The sequence below is a fragment of the Mollisia scopiformis genome, assembly GCF_001500285.1.
Source record: "Mollisia scopiformis unplaced genomic scaffold LY89scaffold_6, whole genome shotgun sequence".
Taxonomy (NCBI): domain Eukaryota; kingdom Fungi; phylum Ascomycota; class Leotiomycetes; order Helotiales; family Mollisiaceae; genus Mollisia; species Mollisia scopiformis.
In genome coordinates this window covers 1,093,921-1,114,261 of record NW_017263586.1, presented here as the reverse complement: position 1 = coordinate 1,114,261, position 20,341 = coordinate 1,093,921, and the positions used below count along the sequence as shown (strand labels likewise).

The following is a 20,341-nucleotide window of genomic DNA, read 5'->3' as shown; positions in this document are numbered from 1 at the left end:
ACATCGCAGCTTCATGCTTGAGCCCTGCTGGGAAAACATCGACTTTCGAGCATCCTTATTATTCCCCATTCTTGCTTGGCGTGTTTCTTTGACTTTCCCTCACGGAAGCTTATTTCATTTCCGTTTCTTCTCTCTGCCCCTTTGTGTTGCATCTCTGTTCAAACTCTCCATGCCCAATGGGCGGGTGACAAGCCATCCATGCTTGTTGGCATTGATGAAAGTTCAGCAGCAATCAAACAAGTACCTCGTCCAAATTACTACGCCACCTCGCGTTTCTTTTCCTTCGCATCAAATTGTCATCACGGTCCAGCTGAAACCCATCCAATAGTCACATCCAAATCGTACGCAATTGACAGGCCCGCGCGGATTCTGCTAATTTACTGATCGGCTGGTGGCCTGCAGGTTGAACGCCGGATGATGGAACAACACAATGGAGGAAGCGGGCACTATTTATATTTAGAAGCGAAGCCGAATCACAGGACGCCGAGATTGCGTGCAGCGAGCGAGCTTCTAGTCTCGTCCTGAAATCAGGGTAAGTAAGTCAGCAAACCGTGCGAGCATCGCAAATCGTCTGATTCACAAAACGTCCTATCTCACTCACCCGCTCTCACTCTTACTCTTCAGGTTAAACTTGCGCCGCGAACCCGCACCGTATTTCTGAGCAATCAGACCTCTGTTCCGCGCTGCCCCTCTCTCCCATCACGTGTCGTTCCACGTGCCGCTCTCTTACATTGGGTGACATTGGAAAAGACAGTCCAAGATTCGAAGTATCATTGCATATTCGCGTACCTGCGTACCTGCGTCCATCTCATTTCATTTTCCCGAGATCTTCGGTCAGAATTGGGCAATCTGAGATCTGGTCTCACACGACGCTGTTGTTGTACCGTAAGGTAGCGCGCGGATCGCATGCCGTGCAAACTTAGGTATTATCGTGACCTCCTCCTGTCATATCACGCTTCTTTCTTTCTTGCTTGCTTTTTTAAATATAGCCTGCTTGAAGCAAGGGGCGGGTTGTTGGAAGATGGGAAGATGGCACCTTCCGTAAAAGGCACGTGGCTATATAAGGATTGACAGCTCTGAGACCACGTGTAGAAGGTTCCATGATACCGAGCTGGATTCAGCCTCAAGTGTTGCGGAACAATAGATCTGCCGATGATGTCCCTGGCCGCAAAAACAAAGTGAGGGCTCGAGAGCAACTCATTGTCGAGATCTAATCTCGATGAAGAAATCTGTCATACTAGGGTGGCTTGTCGATATGTGTGCATGCAAATCCCTGATGAGGCCTAAGCCAGTGCTCAGGAGTTCGTCTCATGACTTGACATGACATGTCAAAGCTTTGACTGCGAATTGTTTTTGCAAGGGGGATGCTTCCAGTAAAGGAGTTCTGCTATGATGTTGGAAGCTGCTTTATCAATGGCGTGCTTCTTGCCAGGACATTTCCTTCGCATATATGTCTGGGTCTTGAGTAATGGAGAAAAATTGCTATCAGTGATATAATATAGAAATAAAGCTTTAAAGTCCGGCACCCTACCAATACTTCAAAGCTCTCAAAGTCTTAAATCTGTATCAATCTCTCAAGTCACTTTCAAAGTCCAAACTCCTATTACTACTTTGCAGTCCCCAAAGTCCCCAGCCTAGATCAGATAAGTTCAGCTATTTGTAATATCCGTCGATCTGAATATATATTCTGTAATAAACAGTGTATCTTGATTTCCACGTCCTGACTCAACTCAATCGTCATTCTTTTGAATTCATGTTGACATCGCTGCAACCTTTCGCATGTAATGAATAGGAGACCGGATATCTATCCTCGCCCTTCAAGATTTTCTTCACATTAGAAGTTTTTTGTGCGTCTGGGTCAACAAGAAAGACATCTTAAGCACCAGGCGCAAGCCAGCTTCAATCAATGGATGTTGAGTGTATTCTTGAATACAGCACTTTCCTTTCTTTCACTGGATTGTATCCTCGGTCAACATTGTATAGTTGTTATCGAATCCATGCTGCTGTTGTCGGATGTCTGGGCTTTTCGTTGTTAGCGTTTGAATGTTTGTTCCAGCAGGAATGTTTGAAGTCTTTGCTTGACTTGGATAAGTCACTGCAGTCTGCTGCCGAAATAACCATTGCCTTTGTGAAGAACACACATTGCATCACTGATAATGCAATTCGATGTTTGTCAAGAGAGCAATAGTGGCGAGTGCCATCAACCAGCTTTTAGAATTGACTTTCAAGAGGCTGCAGAATTGTATTTTCTCATTCCCAAATCATCCTAAATCTTTCGGACCTCACACCTGACATATGTCGTGAATACGAGTGGTGGGGAATCTCGTGAAAGGGGTTGATGTGGGGTTGTTTCATGGAAATTACCCCTCGTGTTTAATAGGGCTGAAGTCCGGGACTTCCTCGCGAGGGGAATCCTTAATTATTGCCGCATGCTCGGATTCTGCAGGCGTTTGAAAATCAAATTAAGGTCACCGAAGAGGAAATCCCGAGCATAAAAGGGACGAAAAGCTGTGGTAAAGTTTCGGGTTTGAGACTCGTCCAATCGCTTTTGGCGAAGTCGCTAAGCGACCTCCTTTTACGAGTCGTGGAACAATTTCTCCTCAACATCTCGCTCCCGAGCGAAATCAGCAACTCATCCTAGCAAACTATAAAGAAGCTTGATTCCTATCCCTTTTTCTTCCATTGGAAAAATGTCTTCCGATTCCCTGGACCAAACTCCACAGAAGGACCCATAGAAGCGGTACTTGTTTCGAGCATATCCTGCAAAACCAGATTATTTCTCCGCAAGTATAGTATTTCTCCACATTCTTCATTCCAGGACAGCATTTACATCATTCTACTAAGATTTTCCTTTAATGTATATACATGAATATATTCTTCTTGCTCAGGAGAGACAGAAGTCAGTAAGTCTTACACCACATTCATCCTTCTTGTTCCTGCATCCTCACTTCACTTCTCTGTACACCAATTCTTGCATTTCACTTTCTTTCGCGCTTCATCACAAACTCCACCAGCCCCAAAATGCACCACCACACCCTCCTTCTCCCCTTCCTCCTCGCCGCTCTTACATCCGCCAAACCAACCAAACGCGACGACACCTGGGGCGGCGCCCTCTCCCTGGGTCCCACAACCTCTCACATAATCCACGCAATCACGACCCTCGTCCCGGGTGCCGCGCCCTCCTCCCAGAACGGCGAGCTCTTCCTCTGGCCTGGGATGAGCAACGGCACCGGAGACCTGATCCAAACCACGCTCGAGAGCTGGCCTGACAATAGCTGGTGCGGAGCCACGCCTGGACAGTGGTGTGTGCGGGCGTCGCTATTTGGATCGTTTGGGCAGCTAGATGGGCAGGCGGGGGTGGTTGGGGAGGAGGATCAGGTTAGGATTGAGTATAGTAGAAGTGCGGATGGGTTGGTTTGGATTCAGTGCGTTTTTACTTTCCCCCTCTCTGTGCTGAACATTCTCTGATGAAGAGGTACAGGAATGTCACGAATGCAGTAACAGGAGCGTATCTCTCTTCTTTTAGCCATGAATCTGGGCCGATGACTGGGTATGTACTTCTTCCCCCTTGATATCATGAAACTGAGTTGACGAAAACGTAGATGGGGGACTGGAACGGAATGCGATGATGATTGTAGTGGTACTGTTTCCGCACAGACGTATAAGAATACTACGATTACGCTTGCTTCTTCTGATACGGCGTTTGGGGATACGCTTGGTGTTTCTGGGGGGACGACGTATAGCGGGTTGAGTGTTAGTGCTGATGGGACGGTGTGGCATATTGATAGTATTAGTGTTCCTGCTATGGATTAAGATGAAGAAGGGAAGTTTGTTGCTGGTGGGGTTTTCTGTGTCTATATTTCTCTCCTGTGAGCAACGATTTTCGGGTCAAGCAGATACTGCCTCGAAAAAGAGAGCCACAAACTCTGATCAGGTTGATATTCTCCTCTTTTCCCCAAGAAAAGAGCCTATATGAACTGAGACTTCAAAGATGATGCAGAAGTTGTCGTCAGTCCATGTCTATGTCTCATCTCGTAGCCCCGCACAAGGCTACCGTCCTTCTTCCATCGCAGCCTTCGCAATTAGGCGACATCCAACCTCAAAGAATAGAAATCGGAACGGCATCAGACTTCATAGCCTATTCAATCCTTCTTTGTATCGATTCTTCAATCAACTCTGGACAGGAATGCGCCGTTATCCGAGCATCTTATCTCATATCTCAAAGGTGGGGTAAATGAGGCTTTGCACAAGGCTGTACAACTCCATTCTCGAGTCCAGGCCTCGTAAGCAGACTTCACCCTTCGTGTTTAAAGTTTAGACCATTACCTCTACTTCTCTGTACATAGATTTCCTCTCTATTTCATTTCTCTACCTCGAATATACAGTCAGAATGGCTGCCCCAATACCCTTCTCCGTCCCAACAATTGACATTGCTCCCTACCTCTCAGACCCCACTTCTCCCGAATCATCACAAATAATCGAAGCCATCAAGACAGCCTGTACAACAACGGGATTCTTCCAATTGATCGGCCATGGAATCCCAAACACGCTTCAAGACGAAGTTTTCAAAGGCTCAGAAGCATTGTTCAAGTTACCAATGGAAGAAAAAGTAAAACTCGACAGAGGAAAGAGCGTCGGTGCCAGCAATAGAGGCTACGAATTAATCGGAGGACAAGGTCTCCAAGAAGGAACGCTTCCTGATCTGAAAGAGGTCCATCTCCCCTCCTTTCTTTCCAGGTCTACCGTCTAACAAGAAACAAGGGATTCTACGTAGGACAAGACATCCCCGCGGACGACCCCCGAATCCAAGCCAACGCCTTCCTAATGGGCCCCAACCTCTGGCCCTCCTCCTCCCTCCTTTCAGAACTCCTCTTCAAGAAACCCATGGAAGCATACTTCGCTTCAATGTTCGCCCTCGCCCTCAAAGTTCTCGACGCCATCGCAGCCGGGATGCCTTACGGGCCCAAAGTCTTCGACGAATTCTGCAGCAACGACGCCGTGGCTTCGATCCGACTCCTGCACTACCCGCCTGACAAATCGAATGACGAGCGTCAACTAGGAGCAGGGGCACATACCGATTTTGGAGCCATTACTTTGTTACTGCAAGACCAGATTGGCGGGTTGCAGGTTTGGGATTACGGGAACGAGGAGTGGAAGGATGTTAAGCCGGTCCCGGACGCGTATGTGGTGAATGTGGGCGATATGCTGCAGATGTGGACGAGTGGGGTGTATAAGAGTAGTTTGCATCGAGTGGTGAATCGGAGTGGGAGGGATCGGTATTCGGTGCCGTTTTTCTTTGATGGGAATGTGGATTGTGTGTTGACGCCGCTTGGGGGAGGGGAAGTGGGAAAGAGGTATCCGACAGTGGAGGAGCATATGAGGGAGAGGTTTGGGCAGACGTATGGGAGGGGAAAGAAGAGGGAGGATGGGGAGGGGAATTTTAAGGGTTGAGGAGCGAGTTTGATAGGCAGGATAGCTAGATACTTGAATTGCACAGAGGTTTCAGCAAAATGGAGCATTTTGAGAACGATATTGTTGTGAGAAAGATAACGTGCGTGGTAATTCTCTCTTCATAGATCTAAGAACCAAAATCCGAGCCTGTACTATGACAGTCGTTCCCCCTACACCAAATGTATGTTTATCGATAGCAATCACCTCCAGCCTCGCAAAATCACGCTAAGTAAAGCCCTATACCAATCACAGCCTTGCCCCTCTCTGGTCCTTCATAAAATTAAATAAGCAAAGTTTTGCCATCATCCTCTGAGACAGCTGGCTCCAGGGTATAGACGCTTGCGGTAGCTACCGTGCCTCTCTTATACTCTCGTGTGACCATGAAATACGAATGACTCAAGAGACAGCGGCTTCCAGGATAATAGATGCTTGCGACAGTGATCGTGCCTCTCTATATTCTCGTGAATGCCTGAAATACGAATGTCTCATGATAATCCCCTTTAAACCCCATACTGGCTATGGTGTTGGATAGTCACCTGCGGGTGGCTTGAGTTTTTGCTTTTGACCTCTGAGATTTTTTTGGCACTTTTTTTGCAATTGAGTTTTTATGTTTTTAAACGAGGTCCACAAATGACTCGGCTGTCTTGAAATTGACCAATGTTGCAAATTGGCGGAAGTCCATACATAGCTGATTCGGACCTCGCTTAAGCCCCTTTTCTCTATTCGCGCCTGACAAACGCAAGATGCTCTTTCCCCCAAGCTTGGTCATTCCGGATCTCTGTCTTATTTGCTCAATGCTGCCCCCAAGACTCTCTCAGCTATAATTCGCTCTCACCTAGCTGCGTCATCAGACAACATATTTTTTCTAACTTAATTCTCAGAAGTCGATACTTACGGTCAAGCGCCATGTGCAAATCATGTTCTTAATAAACACGGACTTTTCCCTTGTATCGTATTCATTCAGCTTTGAGTGCCCGAGGTAGACGTATCAAGAAGTCAGCCAAGTACTGTTGGTCTGTATCTAGATTCGGGAGCGAGTTCTCCTTCTTTGGGCCTGATCCTATCGATGTTCGAAGTTGTTTGCGATCAGAGGGGCAAATGTCGTATTAGCACTGCCGTGCCTTGGCAATATCTTCATATTGCTTATTGCTCTTATTATGCTTCGCTGAAAAGTATAGTACGATATCGAACAAGTCCCGAGTGTCAAAGCGTATGCACGTCGAGGGAGCTTCATGTTCAACCACAATTCGAACAGACTGAGTGGTCTCAGCTAGCTGACGAGGCCATGACCCAATCCTTCTAGCTGACGATTCTATATTACTATGGAGTGACGTTTCCTTCACCCAATCCCACGCATCCTCCAAAGGTAGATTCTCATTCAGGCAGAATGCCAGCTGTCCCAACTCGTATGGAAGAATGCGGGGAAGAAGGGCGCAACAGGGTTACTTTAATTAATCGACTCGGCTCCCGCCGTATATTTGCATGTCCCAATTATGTATCTTTGGGATCTCGTGCTCTGCATTGCATAAGTTGTGCATCGACGAATATATCTTCAAGTACGCTTATGCACGTCACGATACACAATCATTAAGATGTAAGGTTACAGAGACAGATTTCCTTGGGGTCCAAACTCTACTAGGCAGCTCTGCAAGTCCAAGCTCCTGTATCGTAGAGAGTATATAAACTAGATCTCATGGTCAGGAGTTAGGGTCCCACAACCAGATCTGCCAATTTGACAAATCTCCAAGCCAGAATTCCAAGAGCTTGTTTCACCATGAAAACTCAACAGTACCTGACGATCGTGACCCTCTTTTCGTCTTTTGCCAATTCCTTCCCACAGAGCCGTCGGTCAAATACAGAATTAGCCACTCCTCCCGAAGTCGCGGTCCTGGCCCGCACCATCACCATTGGAGACACGACAACAACTATAGGAGGCTTTACTGTTGGAAATCCCGGTGACGGCGGCAGCCCTGTTACCACGTTTTCAGGGGCAATGGGGAATTTCAGATTGCCTGAACAGACTGATGCGCCAGTCTCTACGTCAACGCAATCTGGTCCAGCGCATAGGACGACTCGTATATGTTCCATTCCGAATTTAACGGACTTTGCTGATTTCCTCTGACAGCAAGTAATGAGCCTGTTCCGACGAATCCTTGGAATGCGGTCTGTCCCGTCCCATCCATGTTCACGATTAATAACTTCGTGTTTGTGAGCGGGAAAGGAGGCGATGTCTCTTTTACCGTTACGTATGGGAATGGTACCATTTCATGTCCGACGCAGGGACAGGAGGTCTTTAGTCTAGGCTTTTATGATATGAGCTGCAATAACGGCTCTGTACATGCCCAGACGGACGGCTCTTCTTGGATTCTCGTCCAAGAAAGGTATACTTGCCCCGGCGCCACTGGGTATGTCTCTTTCCTGCTGCAAATGAGCACAACGCTAAAAAGCTATAGCTCTGGGAGTAATTCAGCTGCTTTGACAGCTTGGACGAATTATACTACTTTTGGAGAATCTCTCTTTTGTGATACAGATGATGCGTGAGTTCTCTTTCTGAGAATGATTCTTCAAAGGCTGATTATAGAAGTGCTGTACAAACCTGCCTTCAGTTGAATCCGAACATTGAATTTCCAGTCTTGAACTACGAAACAGCTGGCTCCATCACTTCCAAGTAGGTAGCTTATCATGTCTAATAGAAGCCTCTTCTCTCCAGCGTTTCTGTCTTGTCAATACGGACGTCTTTTGGAACCATGAGTCGATGCGTAGGGGTGAACAAGGTTTGCGAGATTGAAAAGGACTTGATGTTAGAACAAGCTACCTAATGTATGCAAGATCACCTTTCGAACTGTAAATTCCCAGGACCAGCCTTCCATACTGTGTCATAATCGTTTATGAGAAGAGATCCAGCGCCTGGTGCTCTCGTGATCCATCCATTCTCCCTCTTTCAAAGAGAGAACCAACAAACCTTTGAAGAGATCGAGCTCTTACCAGCGTAAGTGCAAGGTTCTCTAAGTTTCCCCTCTCCCCAAAACCCAAGACTGTACTCTCATCAGAGAACCAGCTCTCATAACCCCTCTCCCCAATCTTCAATTGCCACTTATCCCTTCCCATCCAACTCCTGCTTAAAAGCACAATCACTCCCATACCTCTGCCTCCTCTCCACCACCCCACCCATTCCCCTCCTCACCCTCCCCACCCTCTCCTCAGCCAAATCCCTCAACTCCCGCGGCTCCTCCCTCCTCCTCCTCCCCTGGCGTCACTCCACCCCCTCCACCCCCTCCTCTCTCTCCGCATGAAACAACCTCATCCTCTCCTCCACCCCCAACTTCTCTCCTCTCGCTTTCTTTGCCCGCGCAATCTTAACCCTCAACGGGTATCTCTTGACGTTTAATGGTAGCCCTTTCAGATTTCTCTCTCCGTTGGCGAAATCGACGAAGCGTATGATGTCGGAAACTGAGAGGTCGGGAGACCAGATTCCGTACTCTGTGCAGATGGATTGGATGTTGAAGTAGGGGCCGAGGATTTCTTTGGCGTGGAGGGTGTGGATGCCCTGGTTGGTGTGGTGGAGGAGGGGAATGGTGTATGGTAGGACGTTGAATAACGCATTTTCCCTGATTTGAGGGTTGTTGGAGAGGAGGGAGGAAATGTAGGTTTCTAGGATATCTTTTGAGGTGTTTGAGGAGATGCTTTGGAGGTAGTCGGTGTTTTGGAGGCTTGGTAAGAGCGTAAGATTTCCGTCCTTTGTCATTGTGTCTTCGAGGTTGGGTATTGGAAGCATGTTCTTTCCTTGGGGGCAGTGGCTCAGGATGAATAGTGTGTGGTAGTGGCAGACATGTAGATCCTCGATCCAAGGCATGACGAGAAGATTTTGCAATAGCTTCGAAAGTCTTTCACCAGCTGGGTACAGGGCAAGTTTCTCTGCAAAAAGCTGAAGACTTAGCAGAATGCGTAATAGTTCTCTCACATTCACAGGTGTGATTTCAAACGGATTCATGTCAAGAGCCAGATGCTCCAAAGCATCGCATAATGATACTATTCGCTCCTAGGCGATCGTCAATGTGGGTATGCTAAATTACACGCTTCAAGGTCCTTGCACCTGAGATCTCTCGTCGTTCATATCCTGATCCGTTCCACCCATTCCATTTTTCGTCACCACATTATCTCCCTCAACTGTCTTCTCTCGGTCTCGAAATTGCCGCATCAGAGAAAGGAATTGGCTATTCTGGAACTTGGTGCTTTGCTCGTGCTGAACACTGACAAGAAGCTTCGCAGCAGTTCTGGCAAGTTCTTCTGGGTCTTCGTTTGCTGGTTGATCTCGATCGTCGAATAGAGGGTCATGAATGGTGTCCGCGCCGATACGTTCTTGGCTTAGTAGTTCATCTGCCCGCTCTTCTAGGTCATCCGAAGCCATGAGAACCTCGGCTGATTCGTTCAACATAACTTCTTGGCCCATCTCAGCGTTCTCATGCTGAGCACAATCATGCAGAGCTTCAGCCTCCGCCTCCGCTCGTGCTGCTGCGTCGAATGCTCTCTCGAATGCTGCTTCATCAAACGCGTCCTCGGGCTGCTTCTGTTGAGCTACCGAGAGCTGAGATGGCTGTGCATAAGTGCCGGTGAATTGAGATCCCATACCAAGCATACGAGATTGGAAGGGTGAAGCTGTATGTGACGGACTTTGTACGCTTCTCTCTGCCATCTGCTGCCGAGCGAAGTCTTGATGCCAACCACCAGTATCTTGTCTTTGTTGAGCTTGCATACCGAATGGTTGCTGCTGTACTTGAGGCGCCGGACTCGAAATATTCATTCTTTGGAAGTCTGCTGCCCAGCTCGGAGGCCCTGCTTGCTGTAGACTCGGTGGCGCATGCTGGAAGGTATTGGGTTGAAAGCCATGCTCAAGAGGCAATTGTCCAGCTTGGAAGGCTTCGAACTCGTGGTCCATGAAACCTGCATTTTGTCCAGTAGATCGGAAGCCCTAGTACCACAGTTAGACAAGCATGATCTCGAACCGATAAGTAACACTTACTTGTGATGGTGTTTGTCGAGAGATTATGCGGTCTTGTTGAAGTGTGCGGTCGACGGTGCTATGCTTTTGGATGTTCTGTAAAGCATTCGATGGACCACACAGACCGTCCGCCATCTTGCGGATTTGTATGTGGTTGTGTCGTACGTTGTTCTGGAAAGCCTTTGTCTCCAAGGCGAGGTCTTATATATACGTGAGCCGAGGCTGCGGCTAACAAGCTATGGACGGCAAGGCGAATCTAGATATGTACAAGGAAGAATCGGTTATCGATAAAGGAGCGTACTTTCCAAGAAGAAATACAAGAGCCCTTTGATTAGATTGAATAATGTAGGATATATAATAAAGTGAAGCATGTGAAGAAGTGAAAGGTGGAAAAGCTGCCCGCCAGATTGACGAAATCCCAGACCCACATTTTTTAGCCTCCACCATCGGCGTTTGTTTGCCCCGACCTTCATCAAAGCCATCTGGCAGGAGCAATTGAAGAAGCTATGATTTGAACCTCGTGTCTTCAACAATTACTTGACCTCAACGCTCCTCACTTTGTGTCAATATGGCACAAGTAATTTCGAACTCGGGTCATGATGACATGATTGTAAGTATTCTATTTTCAGCACATTGAAGTCCGGGGCGCATTCTAGACTCTGCGCGTGTTGATAAACCACATTTCAAGAACAGTTACTGATTATCCTCCCAGCACGATGCAGTACTAGATTACTACGGCCGCCGCCTCGCAACCTGCTCCTCAGACAAGACAGTCAAGATCTTCGAAGTAGAAGGCGAAACCCACAAGCTCACCGAAACACTCAAAGGGTCTCTCTCCTTCCCTCCTCTCCCCCAACACCCAGCTAACAGATTCTCAGTCACGAAGGCGCCGTCTGGTCCGTCTCCTGGGCGCACCCCAAATACGGCAACATCCTCGCCTCCGCAGGCTACGACGGCAAAGTCTTCATCTGGCGCGAACAAGGCTCAACATGGACCAAAGTCTTCGACTTCGCCCTGCACACCGCATCCGTAAACATCATCTCCTGGTCGCCCCACGAGTCGGGCTGCTTGCTCGCATGCGCCTCCTCGGACGGGAATGTCAGCGTGCTGGAATTCAAGGATAATAGTATGGACCACAAGATCTTCCACGCGCACGGAATCGGTGTGAATTCCGTGAGCTGGGCCCCGAGCACGAGTCCCGGGTCTCTGGTCTCGAGCGCGGGCGGGCAGGGGGGCATCCGGAGGTTTGTTACCGGTGGCAGTGATAATATGTTGAGGTTGTGGAGCTTTGATGCGGCGAGTCAGAGCTATAAGCAGGAGCGGGATCCGTTGACTGGACATACGGATTGGGTGCGGGATGTAGCTTGGTCGCCGACGGTGTTGCAGAAAAGCTACATTGCCTCTGCGAGTCAAGATAAGACGGTCAGGATCTGGACGAGCGATCCGAGTCAACCTGGGGTATGGAATAGCAAGGTTTTGAACTTTGAGGTTGTGCTATGGAGAGTCAGCTGGAGTTTGAGCGGGAATGTCTTGGCGGTTAGTGCTGGTGATAACAAGGTTAGCTTGTGGAAGGAGAATCTGAAGGGGGAATGGGAATGTGTTAAGACGATCGAGGAATAGATATCCCGGGGGATGGCTCTTTTGCTGCATTGCAGGAAAGGCAGAGAACATGGCGTTTGGGAATGAAAAGCTTGTACGCTTAGTATTCAAAATCCAAGAAGATATCACGAAATCGGGCGTCCACTACTTGTCAAATCTTCTTTGTAACCTAATGTCCGGCTATCTGTTGGACATTTATCTGCTCTGATGGCACAGTCATATTATCTTGTTGAGATGAAGTACCAGAACTCACTGTATGAGTGCCCAGTGACTAGGAATTAGTCACAGAGAAGTAGTACAATGTCAAGGAAAAGAATCTCAATTATTTGAAATGCTATGGAAAAATCATCGCAATGCGTCTCGGTCAACCCCAAGTCCACTAATGAATCTTTCAATCATTTCATATCCATCCACTCCATATCCCTCAAGGAGAACCTGTACGACGCTGAGATGCAAAAGGAAAAGAAATTCAAATGGTAGAGACCGTGTTTAGTAAGATGCTTCGTATGTGCTGAGGACGATTCGAGATGCTCGTAAAGAAATGCTTGCGAATGGGGTATCCGGGTGTCGCTGATGAACAAACGAACTTAACGCCTGATGAAGAACGAGATGCAATTAAGATGTGGCAACCACCACATAAAAGTCGAGTTGAAACCCCGATCATATCTGATGAGTCAATCAACGTCAGAAGGGAGTTTTGTATATCGGGATCCGAATGCCGTTGACATATGATATTCAAATCGAGGCTCAAGCAATGGTAGCTGCAAGTACCAGATCGAGGAAATTAGCCATTAAGCGTCGGAAAAGACCGAAACATCCAATACCTGGAGCGCCAGCTATTCAGATGTAGAACGAGACCGTCGTTAGACAACACCCAGGTCGTGATCTTGGAATGAATCGAGGAAATCAAAGGCTTCATCCTTGTCGATTGGCTTCGCAGCTCCACTTCTGTCAACGTTCCACCAGATGAATGGCCCAGAGTTGATGCGTTCATCATCAATGTCTCCGCGAGCGTCCCACCATCTACCAACGACAATACGGCGTCCGGGTAGGACGACACCTTCGTATGCCCAGACTTGCGTTGGATCATAAACTTGTTCGCCGTTCTCTTTCTTCGTATAGAATTTCATCATGACAAGTCGTTGGAAGCCGGGTATGTCAGCTTGAGGGGCCATGGCATGGATTCGACCGAAGAAGTGGCCCTGCTTGGAACCTCGAGAAGTACCCCAAAACTGCTTGATCGCGGGTCTCTCTGGCTGATTTCTTCTGTATCGAGTACGGAGATTGCCGAGCTCCTTGAAAGGATCACTACCGAGAATTCTCTCCCATTGCTTAGGCCACTTATCGGTGCCGTACTGCGCATCGTCGAAGAAAAATGACATATCCTGGCTGGTTAGTACATGCGATGTATCACAGAAGAATGCAAAATACCTGGAAAGTCTCTCCACCATCCAAAGAGTCCGTGTGGACAGTTCCCCTAGAAGTATTCTTCGATCTGGAACTCATCAGAGTGCGTTGATCGAGATACACTAAAATCCGGTTAGCGGAAGGAGTGAAATGGATTTGAGATCTTACTGTATGCTCCCTTCCAATGAGTGCCAAACGTCTGAGTGCCAGCCTGAAGCTTGCCAACCCAAAATTGAGGGTATTGATCAGCATCAAGAACAGAGTACGCGTGAGCAAGTAGACCTTCGGCGCCAGACTTGAAGTGGAACTTGAAGAAGTTGACGATGTGTAACAACCATCGAGTGTTGACGGATTGCTTCAAATTGTCAAGGAAGAGTGGCTGCGTGCAGGGTGCAGAATAGACTTGATGTTGGGAGATGTCGAAGTGGGAGACCTTGGCATTGCAATAGTTCGGGTGCAAGGACAACGCTGACAGGCAGAGTTGGACATTGTATAGAGCACATCCCTGCTTATCAAGTCTCATGACATTGTTCAAGTTTCGACCAATGTCTTTGTCGTATTTCGTGCAGAAGACAGACTCAATAATATCAACATAGGACATGCCGTTATTGCCAGTTATCATGTCTTGAATAAACTTCAGGTTCAATCCATGAGGTACCAACTGGCCGTTCTCGTCGGGAACCATACTAGCATTGGAATCTGTGGTACCTGGGTCAGCAAGATTACAACCTCGATGAACTACTCAGCTTACCAATAATGAGACCTCTGAACATCCTTAGGGAATGTTCCTGGTTGACAGTTTGAAACTCCTGAACTTCATAACTGCTACTCCCGCCTCCGTATTTATCCAGGTCGAAGCATGTCCATTGTTTGGATACCGTGCGTCGGTATTTATACTTCTTCAGCATCTCGGCGGTTTCGAGGCTGTTATCGAAGTCGAATGTACGCAGGAAGCGCTTGCGCCAGACACTTGATGTGACTGCAGCACCTGTAGTTCTGCATACTAGGGCATAGCTGGCGACATCGTAGTCCGAAGGAAGGACGTCAGCAATAAGCTGGTGAATCTATGAGACAGTGAAAGTCAGTGACTGATTCACCACCAACATGTAAAGCCATATGCGGCGGGAACAACAAAAGGAGTTATATCTTGTGATCCAGCTCAAACACAAAGAAAGACGTACCTCAGTTGCCATATTCTTGAACAGCTTGCCAGATGTACCCTCAACTATAGCACGCGAGACCGAAGTTCTCTTGACAGCAGCCACAACAGCTTCATACTCCTGAGAGGAGATCTCTTCAATATCAGAGTCGGAGTCTTCATCTGGCTTGGTGTAGTCGTCATCTTCCTCCTCGTCTTCATCGTCGTCGCTTTCAGCATAAGAAACATGGCGGGTATTCCTAGTGCTTCGAGTGGGAGTGTTTTGGAACTCGATCTCGTCTTCGGATTGGAACTTGGCCTGATGTGCAGCTAGTCTCTTAGTCACCGAGTAACGCTTCATAGGCGCATGCCCATGACTGGTCGGAACAGGCATCTTGGAGCTTGTGGAAGCGCGCAATGTCTGGCTGCTGTGCTGGACTTAGTGAAAAGAAAGGTTGTCGGCCAGAACGAGGAATTGCGCGCTATGGAAAGGGAAGTGCTTGGGGGTGGATGTTAGGAAGTGGATAGCTTCACAACCGAACACTACTTGCGATGTCCTGTTAGCGTCATCTAAATGCTGGATGCAAGATCGAAAATCCGTACCTTCGTTTTTGGGTTGGGTTGGGTGTGGTGAAAGTGATGCCGTTGCGGGTCGAGGCTCGCGCGTGAATTTCCGCAGCCAGGGAATCTGCAACTCGGTATTATCTGGAGGAATTTGTGACCGCAAGGTACACAAGCAAAGCAGAAGGGAGATGATGTACTCTATGGAGGAATGTCTTGTATGTGTGTTGGGGAAATTTGTTCCGACGGGTTCGAGTTTGGCAATGCGTTCTTGGGTGGCAGAAAATGCGGAAAACGCTCGCGCACAATGCGGCCGATCCAGAAACTAAGAACCAGATGCCAGATCGTAGCTATTGTGATGAAAGAACCTGTTGCAGGGGGGGGGGTGCGGATTTGAAGATGTACAAAAGATGGGTTGTGAATAGAAAAACGTTTGCGAATATTCACGCTGGTTCTAAGCGAAGCGAACTGCTGGAGGAGTGAATGCGCAACCAGATTTTTTTTGGCGTGACATCGGATCATAATATTGCCCACTAGAACATGATTGAATACTGCAGCCTCGAAGTATACCTCAAGAAAGGCAGTCGTGATGCGGCTGTGAGACCACTTGGACTTAGCCACTCCATCCGAAAACCGAAGGAACGATTGAGACCACGCACAAGGAAACAGACTTTACCCAAAATCGAAGGAACGATTGAGACTATCCACAAGAAAACAGACTGTACCCAAAATTGAAGGAACGGTTGAGAGTATGCACAAGGAAATATATTCTACCCAAAATCGAAGGAGCGACCCATAGAGAAGGGAACGAACCGTGTTGCCTCTCTTCAAGGCTTCTCATACGTAGAATGACAACATACCAACATTTCCGAGCAAAGGTTGTAGAAACTATGCAGGTATCATGAGAGGCTAACAAACCGCAGGCAGCTTGTACTTTTACACATATCTCGAAGCTGTCCAAAATGCAACAGAGCAATGAAGGACATCATTGCCAGTCTTGTCAGTGACAAAGAGCTTGAGCAACATGATTGCTTCAACAGCTTCTTGAAACAGAACGCCTAGAGGACGATTCATTCAAACCCAATGACATGAGTCAACTTCGATCTCGAAGAGAGGCATTGAAGAAAGAAGAAAAGTACAGCTCCTGCAAGGCTTTGGTATCACACCACTTCCTGGCAGTGAGGTTGACCTTCACTTTCTCGTACTTCCCAAACCTCTCATCAACGGTATCTAAGCTGTCCAAGTCGAATCGACGGGTAATTCGTCGGGTAGGTGAAGCTGAAAAGATTGATTAGAAGCTTGCTTGAAGTTGTATTCTCCTTTTCAAAATCTTTGGTCTTCAACCCGTTTTGTTGTTCAAGAGCCACAAAGCCGTGTTATAATACGGTGTCCATATACGGAGTACATGTTGTCTTTGAGAGAGGATATCAGAGGTGCGTTCTCTCCTCATATCTGGCACAAAGCTTAGCATATTATATCGATTTGAGCGGATTTACTTTGATGAGATATTGAGGAGCGTTGGTTGTTCATCGTTGTTCAAGCAGCAAAGCCCGTTGTTTTGTCGTTACTATGCGGAGTATGAGTTTCACGATTGAGACTTGATCGAAACCAGACAAACCACCGGCTTCGGAGCAAATTCTGAGACCAATCTGTCCTTCTCTTGTCCTTCGCACAAGCTACAATCTTGTCCACTCAACCCAATATCTTATCAAACCTGGTCAGTTTGAGTTGATCCCCCCCAGACCCAGCAAGTCGGTCCAAACCACTGATTTCAGTATCAGCGGAGCCTCTCTCGTCATGTCCTCGGCATAATTCACCCTCCCCCTTTCGCGTTCGAGGTTGTCGTCGCGTGCCTCCGAATGAAGAAACGTCGTTGGACAGCACGTGAGGGGCGGGATTCCCCGGCCCTGGTGAGATCAGCACCCATTTGAGGTCAAGCATTGTCGACACCTGTTGCAGCCAGTGGGCAAACCGGGATTCTTATCTCTCGCATTTCGCTGACGAAACAATGCATCTCATCGAATACTGAAAAGATTGGATCTGCCTTCTAGCTCGTGCAGATAAGAGGAAGGCATCGAATCACAGCTCAAGCCGGCGCTTCCATGGATCCAAACGTCCTTCGATCGCCGAGGCCGGGAATGGCCCATCCACCATGTCAAAGTTGACGAGTGGAACCACTAAACATGGTCAAGGTCATGGTTCTGGGACGGCAGCCATCGAAAAAGACGAACTGCTCGCGGGCTAGAAAAGTAATCGAATCCTCTATCGTGAATAATTTCTGACTTCCTCTTTCTGTTCTGTTGGCTGCGTCTTCTTCTGCTTCTCTCCTCCTCTCTTGAACCTTCACGACTCGTCAGCCAAGGACGTTAAATTAGAGCTCCTTTCCCTCCTGCTCTTTTTTTCTCTTGCTCTGTCAGACATTCACCATTCGTCAGCCAAGGACGTAAAAGTAGAGCTCCTCTCTCTCTTGCTCTTATTATTCATCGCTTCAATCATCGAATCTGCTACTCAGAAAACCACGCGATCAAGATGGACCCCGCAGTTGCCGAACAAGACAAGGAGAAGCAGCTTCACCAAGATTCTCCTCCCCCAGGACCTGAATTCGAAAAGGGCCATGTCGCACCAGAAGGGCCCCAAAACCCTGGGCAAGATCCGGATACCACTCTCGCAATCCTCGAGCTCGTTCAGGCCAAAGATGTTCATCACCCAATGCATTGGCCAGCATGGAAACGATGGGGAATCATCATCCTTTATGTACGTTTCTCCTAGCAGTTTGTCAAGTTTGTCTCAGCCCTATGCTGCAACCCGCCTTGGCGCCAAATCTTGTATCACTCTGCTAACGCTTGTTTTCTACACAGTGTTCCTTGCAGATGTTCGTTACCATCACAAGTACTTCATATATCGGCGCCGAATACGATATCAACTTGAAGTGGGGAGGTAGCACACAAGTCATTACTCTTGGACAAAGTTTATTCATCGTTGGAAATGCTGTTGGACCGGCATTTATGGGACCACTCTCGTATGTTACACAAACCGCTTATGTGTCAATACCATTTTACTAACGGAAACAGAGATATCGGTGGTCGAAAATGGGTTTACGTTGCTAGCATCACCTGCTACGCCATCCTAAACTTCGTAATTCCCCCTCGTCCAACTACTTATACAATTCAACTAACTACACTCCCAGGGAACAGCCTACGCCAGAAATCTGCCCATGCTAATCATCTTCATGTTCCTCGCCGGCACCGCCGGTTCAACAGCGCTCTCTAACGTAGCCGGCACCATCGCAGATCTCTTCGGCGACATCGACGGTGCCGGTCAAGCCATGGCCCTTTTCGTCGTATCCGCCAACGTAGGTCCATCCATCGGATCCCCAATCGGTGGATGGATAACCGCCAACGAGTCCTTGGGCCTAAAATGGATATTCCTCATCAATGTAATCATCGGCTTTGGATATGCTGTTATCATGTGTTTCATGCCCGAAACTCTGCCCAGACTCGTGATTGCGCGAGCAGCCGCAAAAGCTCAGGAAGTTGACTCGGATGAAGAGGCTATCTTGAGAAGTAAGGTGAACGTGTGGAAGGAGTTGAGATTCGTTACTACGATGACCTTCCGCATTATGTTCACCGAGCCTATTGTGCTGGCTTTGGGTATCTATAACGGATTTGCATACGGGATTCTGTTTTTGTACCTCGATGGTGTTTATGATGTTTTTGCCATTAACAATGGTCTCTCGTACGTCCCCTCCCCTTTCTCTATCAAGACCTAGATACTGACTGGAGGAAAAGCATCATCTCAGCAGACCTAACTTACCTAAACTTCGTTGTCGGTGTCTTAGTCATGTTCTGCTTCATCCCCGTACAAACCTATTTCTTCACCCGAGACCGCGTCAAGCACGGACACCCCCGTCCTGAGTACGTCTCCCTCCCCCTTTCCTCCCATATCTTCATTCAAGAAACACACTAAGTAATCACCCAACAGAGCCCGCTTCCTCGTCTCCCTCGTAACAGTCTGGCTCTTCCCCATCACCCTCCTCTGGTTCGCCTTCACCAGTTCCGGCAACGTATCCTACTGGTCCCCCATTGTAGCAGGCGGCGTCCTCGGCTTTGCCGACCCTTTGCTCTGGCTCTCCATGCTGAACTACATAACCGATTCCTACCCGAACGTCGCCGCCTCTGCTATCGCCGCGTTCCTGATCCCGAGTTTCGTGATGGCGGCCGCGCTGGCCCATCTAGGTGTCCTGATGTTTGAGAATATGAGTACCAAGTGGGCGATGGCGACGATTGGGTTTATTAGTTTTGGGCTGTGTGCGTTGATTTATTTTATTTTCTTCTTTGGGGAGAAGATTAGGAGGAAGAGTCGGTTGGCTAGGAGGTTTTAGGTGAGGTGTATGAGGTGTGGAGTTTGGGAAGGGAGGTGAGGAGGGGAGGGATGTATGATATAAAAGAGCTGTTTTGTTTGGAAAGTGTGCTGGGATGGGATGGGATAGAATCGCGATACCCTGTATGGACATGGAGATGGATGTAAAGATTTCACTCGTTGCATATACATGATACACCCAACGTTCAAGTCAGAAGCCAATCATTGTATGAAAAACAGACAAGGAAATAATCAAGAACACTTACTTATTTGATCATATACATCTCCAAGCGATCCCCATTGAACACCCTCCCCTCACCTCACTGTCTACATTTATTCATCAATCCAAACCACAGCCCTCCAAATTCACTCTAAGTGAAATAGGTCAAAAAGACACAAAACATCTCCAGTGAGAATCATGCACCCATCAAACAAACCCTCGCTTCGCCCTTCTTGCCAAAATCCTACTTTCAGACGACTATATATACTCGCCCCGACCTTCCGCCTTTAGGAATAGTACAGAGTTGAGAATCAACATGGCCAGCTAGATTACGGTGTGTAGAGCCTGGAGACGTTGGTTTAGTCATTCTAGACTTTACAGCAGGATGCAAGGAACTTTGAAGAGGAGCATAAATCGAAACGAAACGAAACCGTTCGTCCCATTCATTGGTAATAGTAAGTAATAAGTGATGAATTATCACTTGACAGCAGTCCTCTTTACTTGACAACAACAACTAAAATAAAGAGCGAAAATGTACCTAAATGTCCGTCCACCTGCAAGCACAAGAAGAAAAAGAAAATATTTAATGATTAGACAAACAACCAAC

General features: G+C 47.8%; 7 protein-coding genes across 7 annotated transcripts; 5 read left to right on the top strand and 2 right to left on the bottom strand.

Annotated features, from left to right (window-relative positions):
- Positions 1–2,924: 2,924 nt before the first annotated feature.
- LY89DRAFT_448834 (uncharacterized protein) lies at positions 2,925–4,102 on the top strand. The gene is made up of 3 exons (XM_018207600.1): positions 2,925–3,425; positions 3,482–3,550; positions 3,603–4,102. The coding sequence occupies exons 1-3, from the start codon at positions 3,022–3,024 to the stop codon at positions 3,811–3,813; spliced, it is 684 nt and encodes a 227-aa protein (XP_018074983.1). The 5' UTR covers positions 2,925–3,021; the 3' UTR covers positions 3,814–4,102.
- A 175-nt stretch (positions 4,103–4,277) lies between these two features.
- On the top strand, positions 4,278–5,516 carry LY89DRAFT_640350 (2og-Fe oxygenase family protein). Its single transcript, XM_018211662.1, has 2 exons — positions 4,278–4,711; positions 4,762–5,516. The coding sequence occupies exons 1-2, from the start codon at positions 4,391–4,393 to the stop codon at positions 5,449–5,451; spliced, it is 1,011 nt and encodes a 336-aa protein (XP_018074982.1). The 5' UTR covers positions 4,278–4,390; the 3' UTR covers positions 5,452–5,516.
- A 1,709-nt stretch (positions 5,517–7,225) lies between these two features.
- Positions 7,226–8,123, top strand: LY89DRAFT_730657 (uncharacterized protein; the record flags this gene model as incomplete). Its single annotated transcript, XM_018219500.1, has 4 exons — positions 7,226–7,526; positions 7,577–7,856; positions 7,905–7,988; positions 8,036–8,123. 4 exons carry the CDS (start codon positions 7,226–7,228, stop codon positions 8,121–8,123), a joined length of 753 nt encoding a protein of 250 aa, XP_018074981.1.
- A 1,319-nt stretch (positions 8,124–9,442) lies between these two features.
- On the bottom strand, positions 9,443–10,820 carry LY89DRAFT_682332 (uncharacterized protein). Its single transcript, XM_018214486.1, has 2 exons — positions 10,472–10,820; positions 9,443–10,420 (listed from the first exon to the last, which is right to left on the bottom strand). Exons 1-2 carry the CDS (start codon positions 10,583–10,585, stop codon positions 9,530–9,532), a joined length of 1,005 nt encoding a protein of 334 aa, XP_018074980.1. The 5' UTR covers positions 10,586–10,820; the 3' UTR covers positions 9,443–9,529.
- Positions 10,821–10,934: 114 nt separating this feature from the next.
- LY89DRAFT_715989 (transport protein-like protein SEC13) lies at positions 10,935–12,261 on the top strand. The gene is made up of 3 exons (XM_018218239.1): positions 10,935–11,060; positions 11,163–11,278; positions 11,329–12,261. Exons 1-3 carry the CDS (start codon positions 11,019–11,021, stop codon positions 12,068–12,070), a joined length of 900 nt encoding a protein of 299 aa, XP_018074979.1. The 5' UTR covers positions 10,935–11,018; the 3' UTR covers positions 12,071–12,261.
- Positions 12,262–12,912: 651 nt separating this feature from the next.
- On the bottom strand, positions 12,913–14,436 carry LY89DRAFT_578476 (uncharacterized protein; the record flags this gene model as incomplete). The annotated part of the gene is made up of 4 exons (XM_018208946.1): positions 12,913–13,434; positions 13,481–13,578; positions 13,625–14,155; positions 14,208–14,436. Coding segments are annotated over 4 exons (1,380 nt in total), but the record flags the coding sequence as incomplete, so codon positions are not given.
- Positions 14,437–17,684: 3,248 nt separating this feature from the next.
- LY89DRAFT_578725 (MFS general substrate transporter) lies at positions 17,685–19,536 on the top strand (the record flags this gene model as incomplete). Its single annotated transcript, XM_018208963.1, has 6 exons — positions 17,685–17,909; positions 18,014–18,174; positions 18,227–18,290; positions 18,343–18,890; positions 18,944–19,069; positions 19,137–19,536. 6 exons carry the CDS (start codon positions 17,685–17,687, stop codon positions 19,534–19,536), a joined length of 1,524 nt encoding a protein of 507 aa, XP_018074977.1.
- Positions 19,537–20,341: the final 805 nt, after the last annotated feature.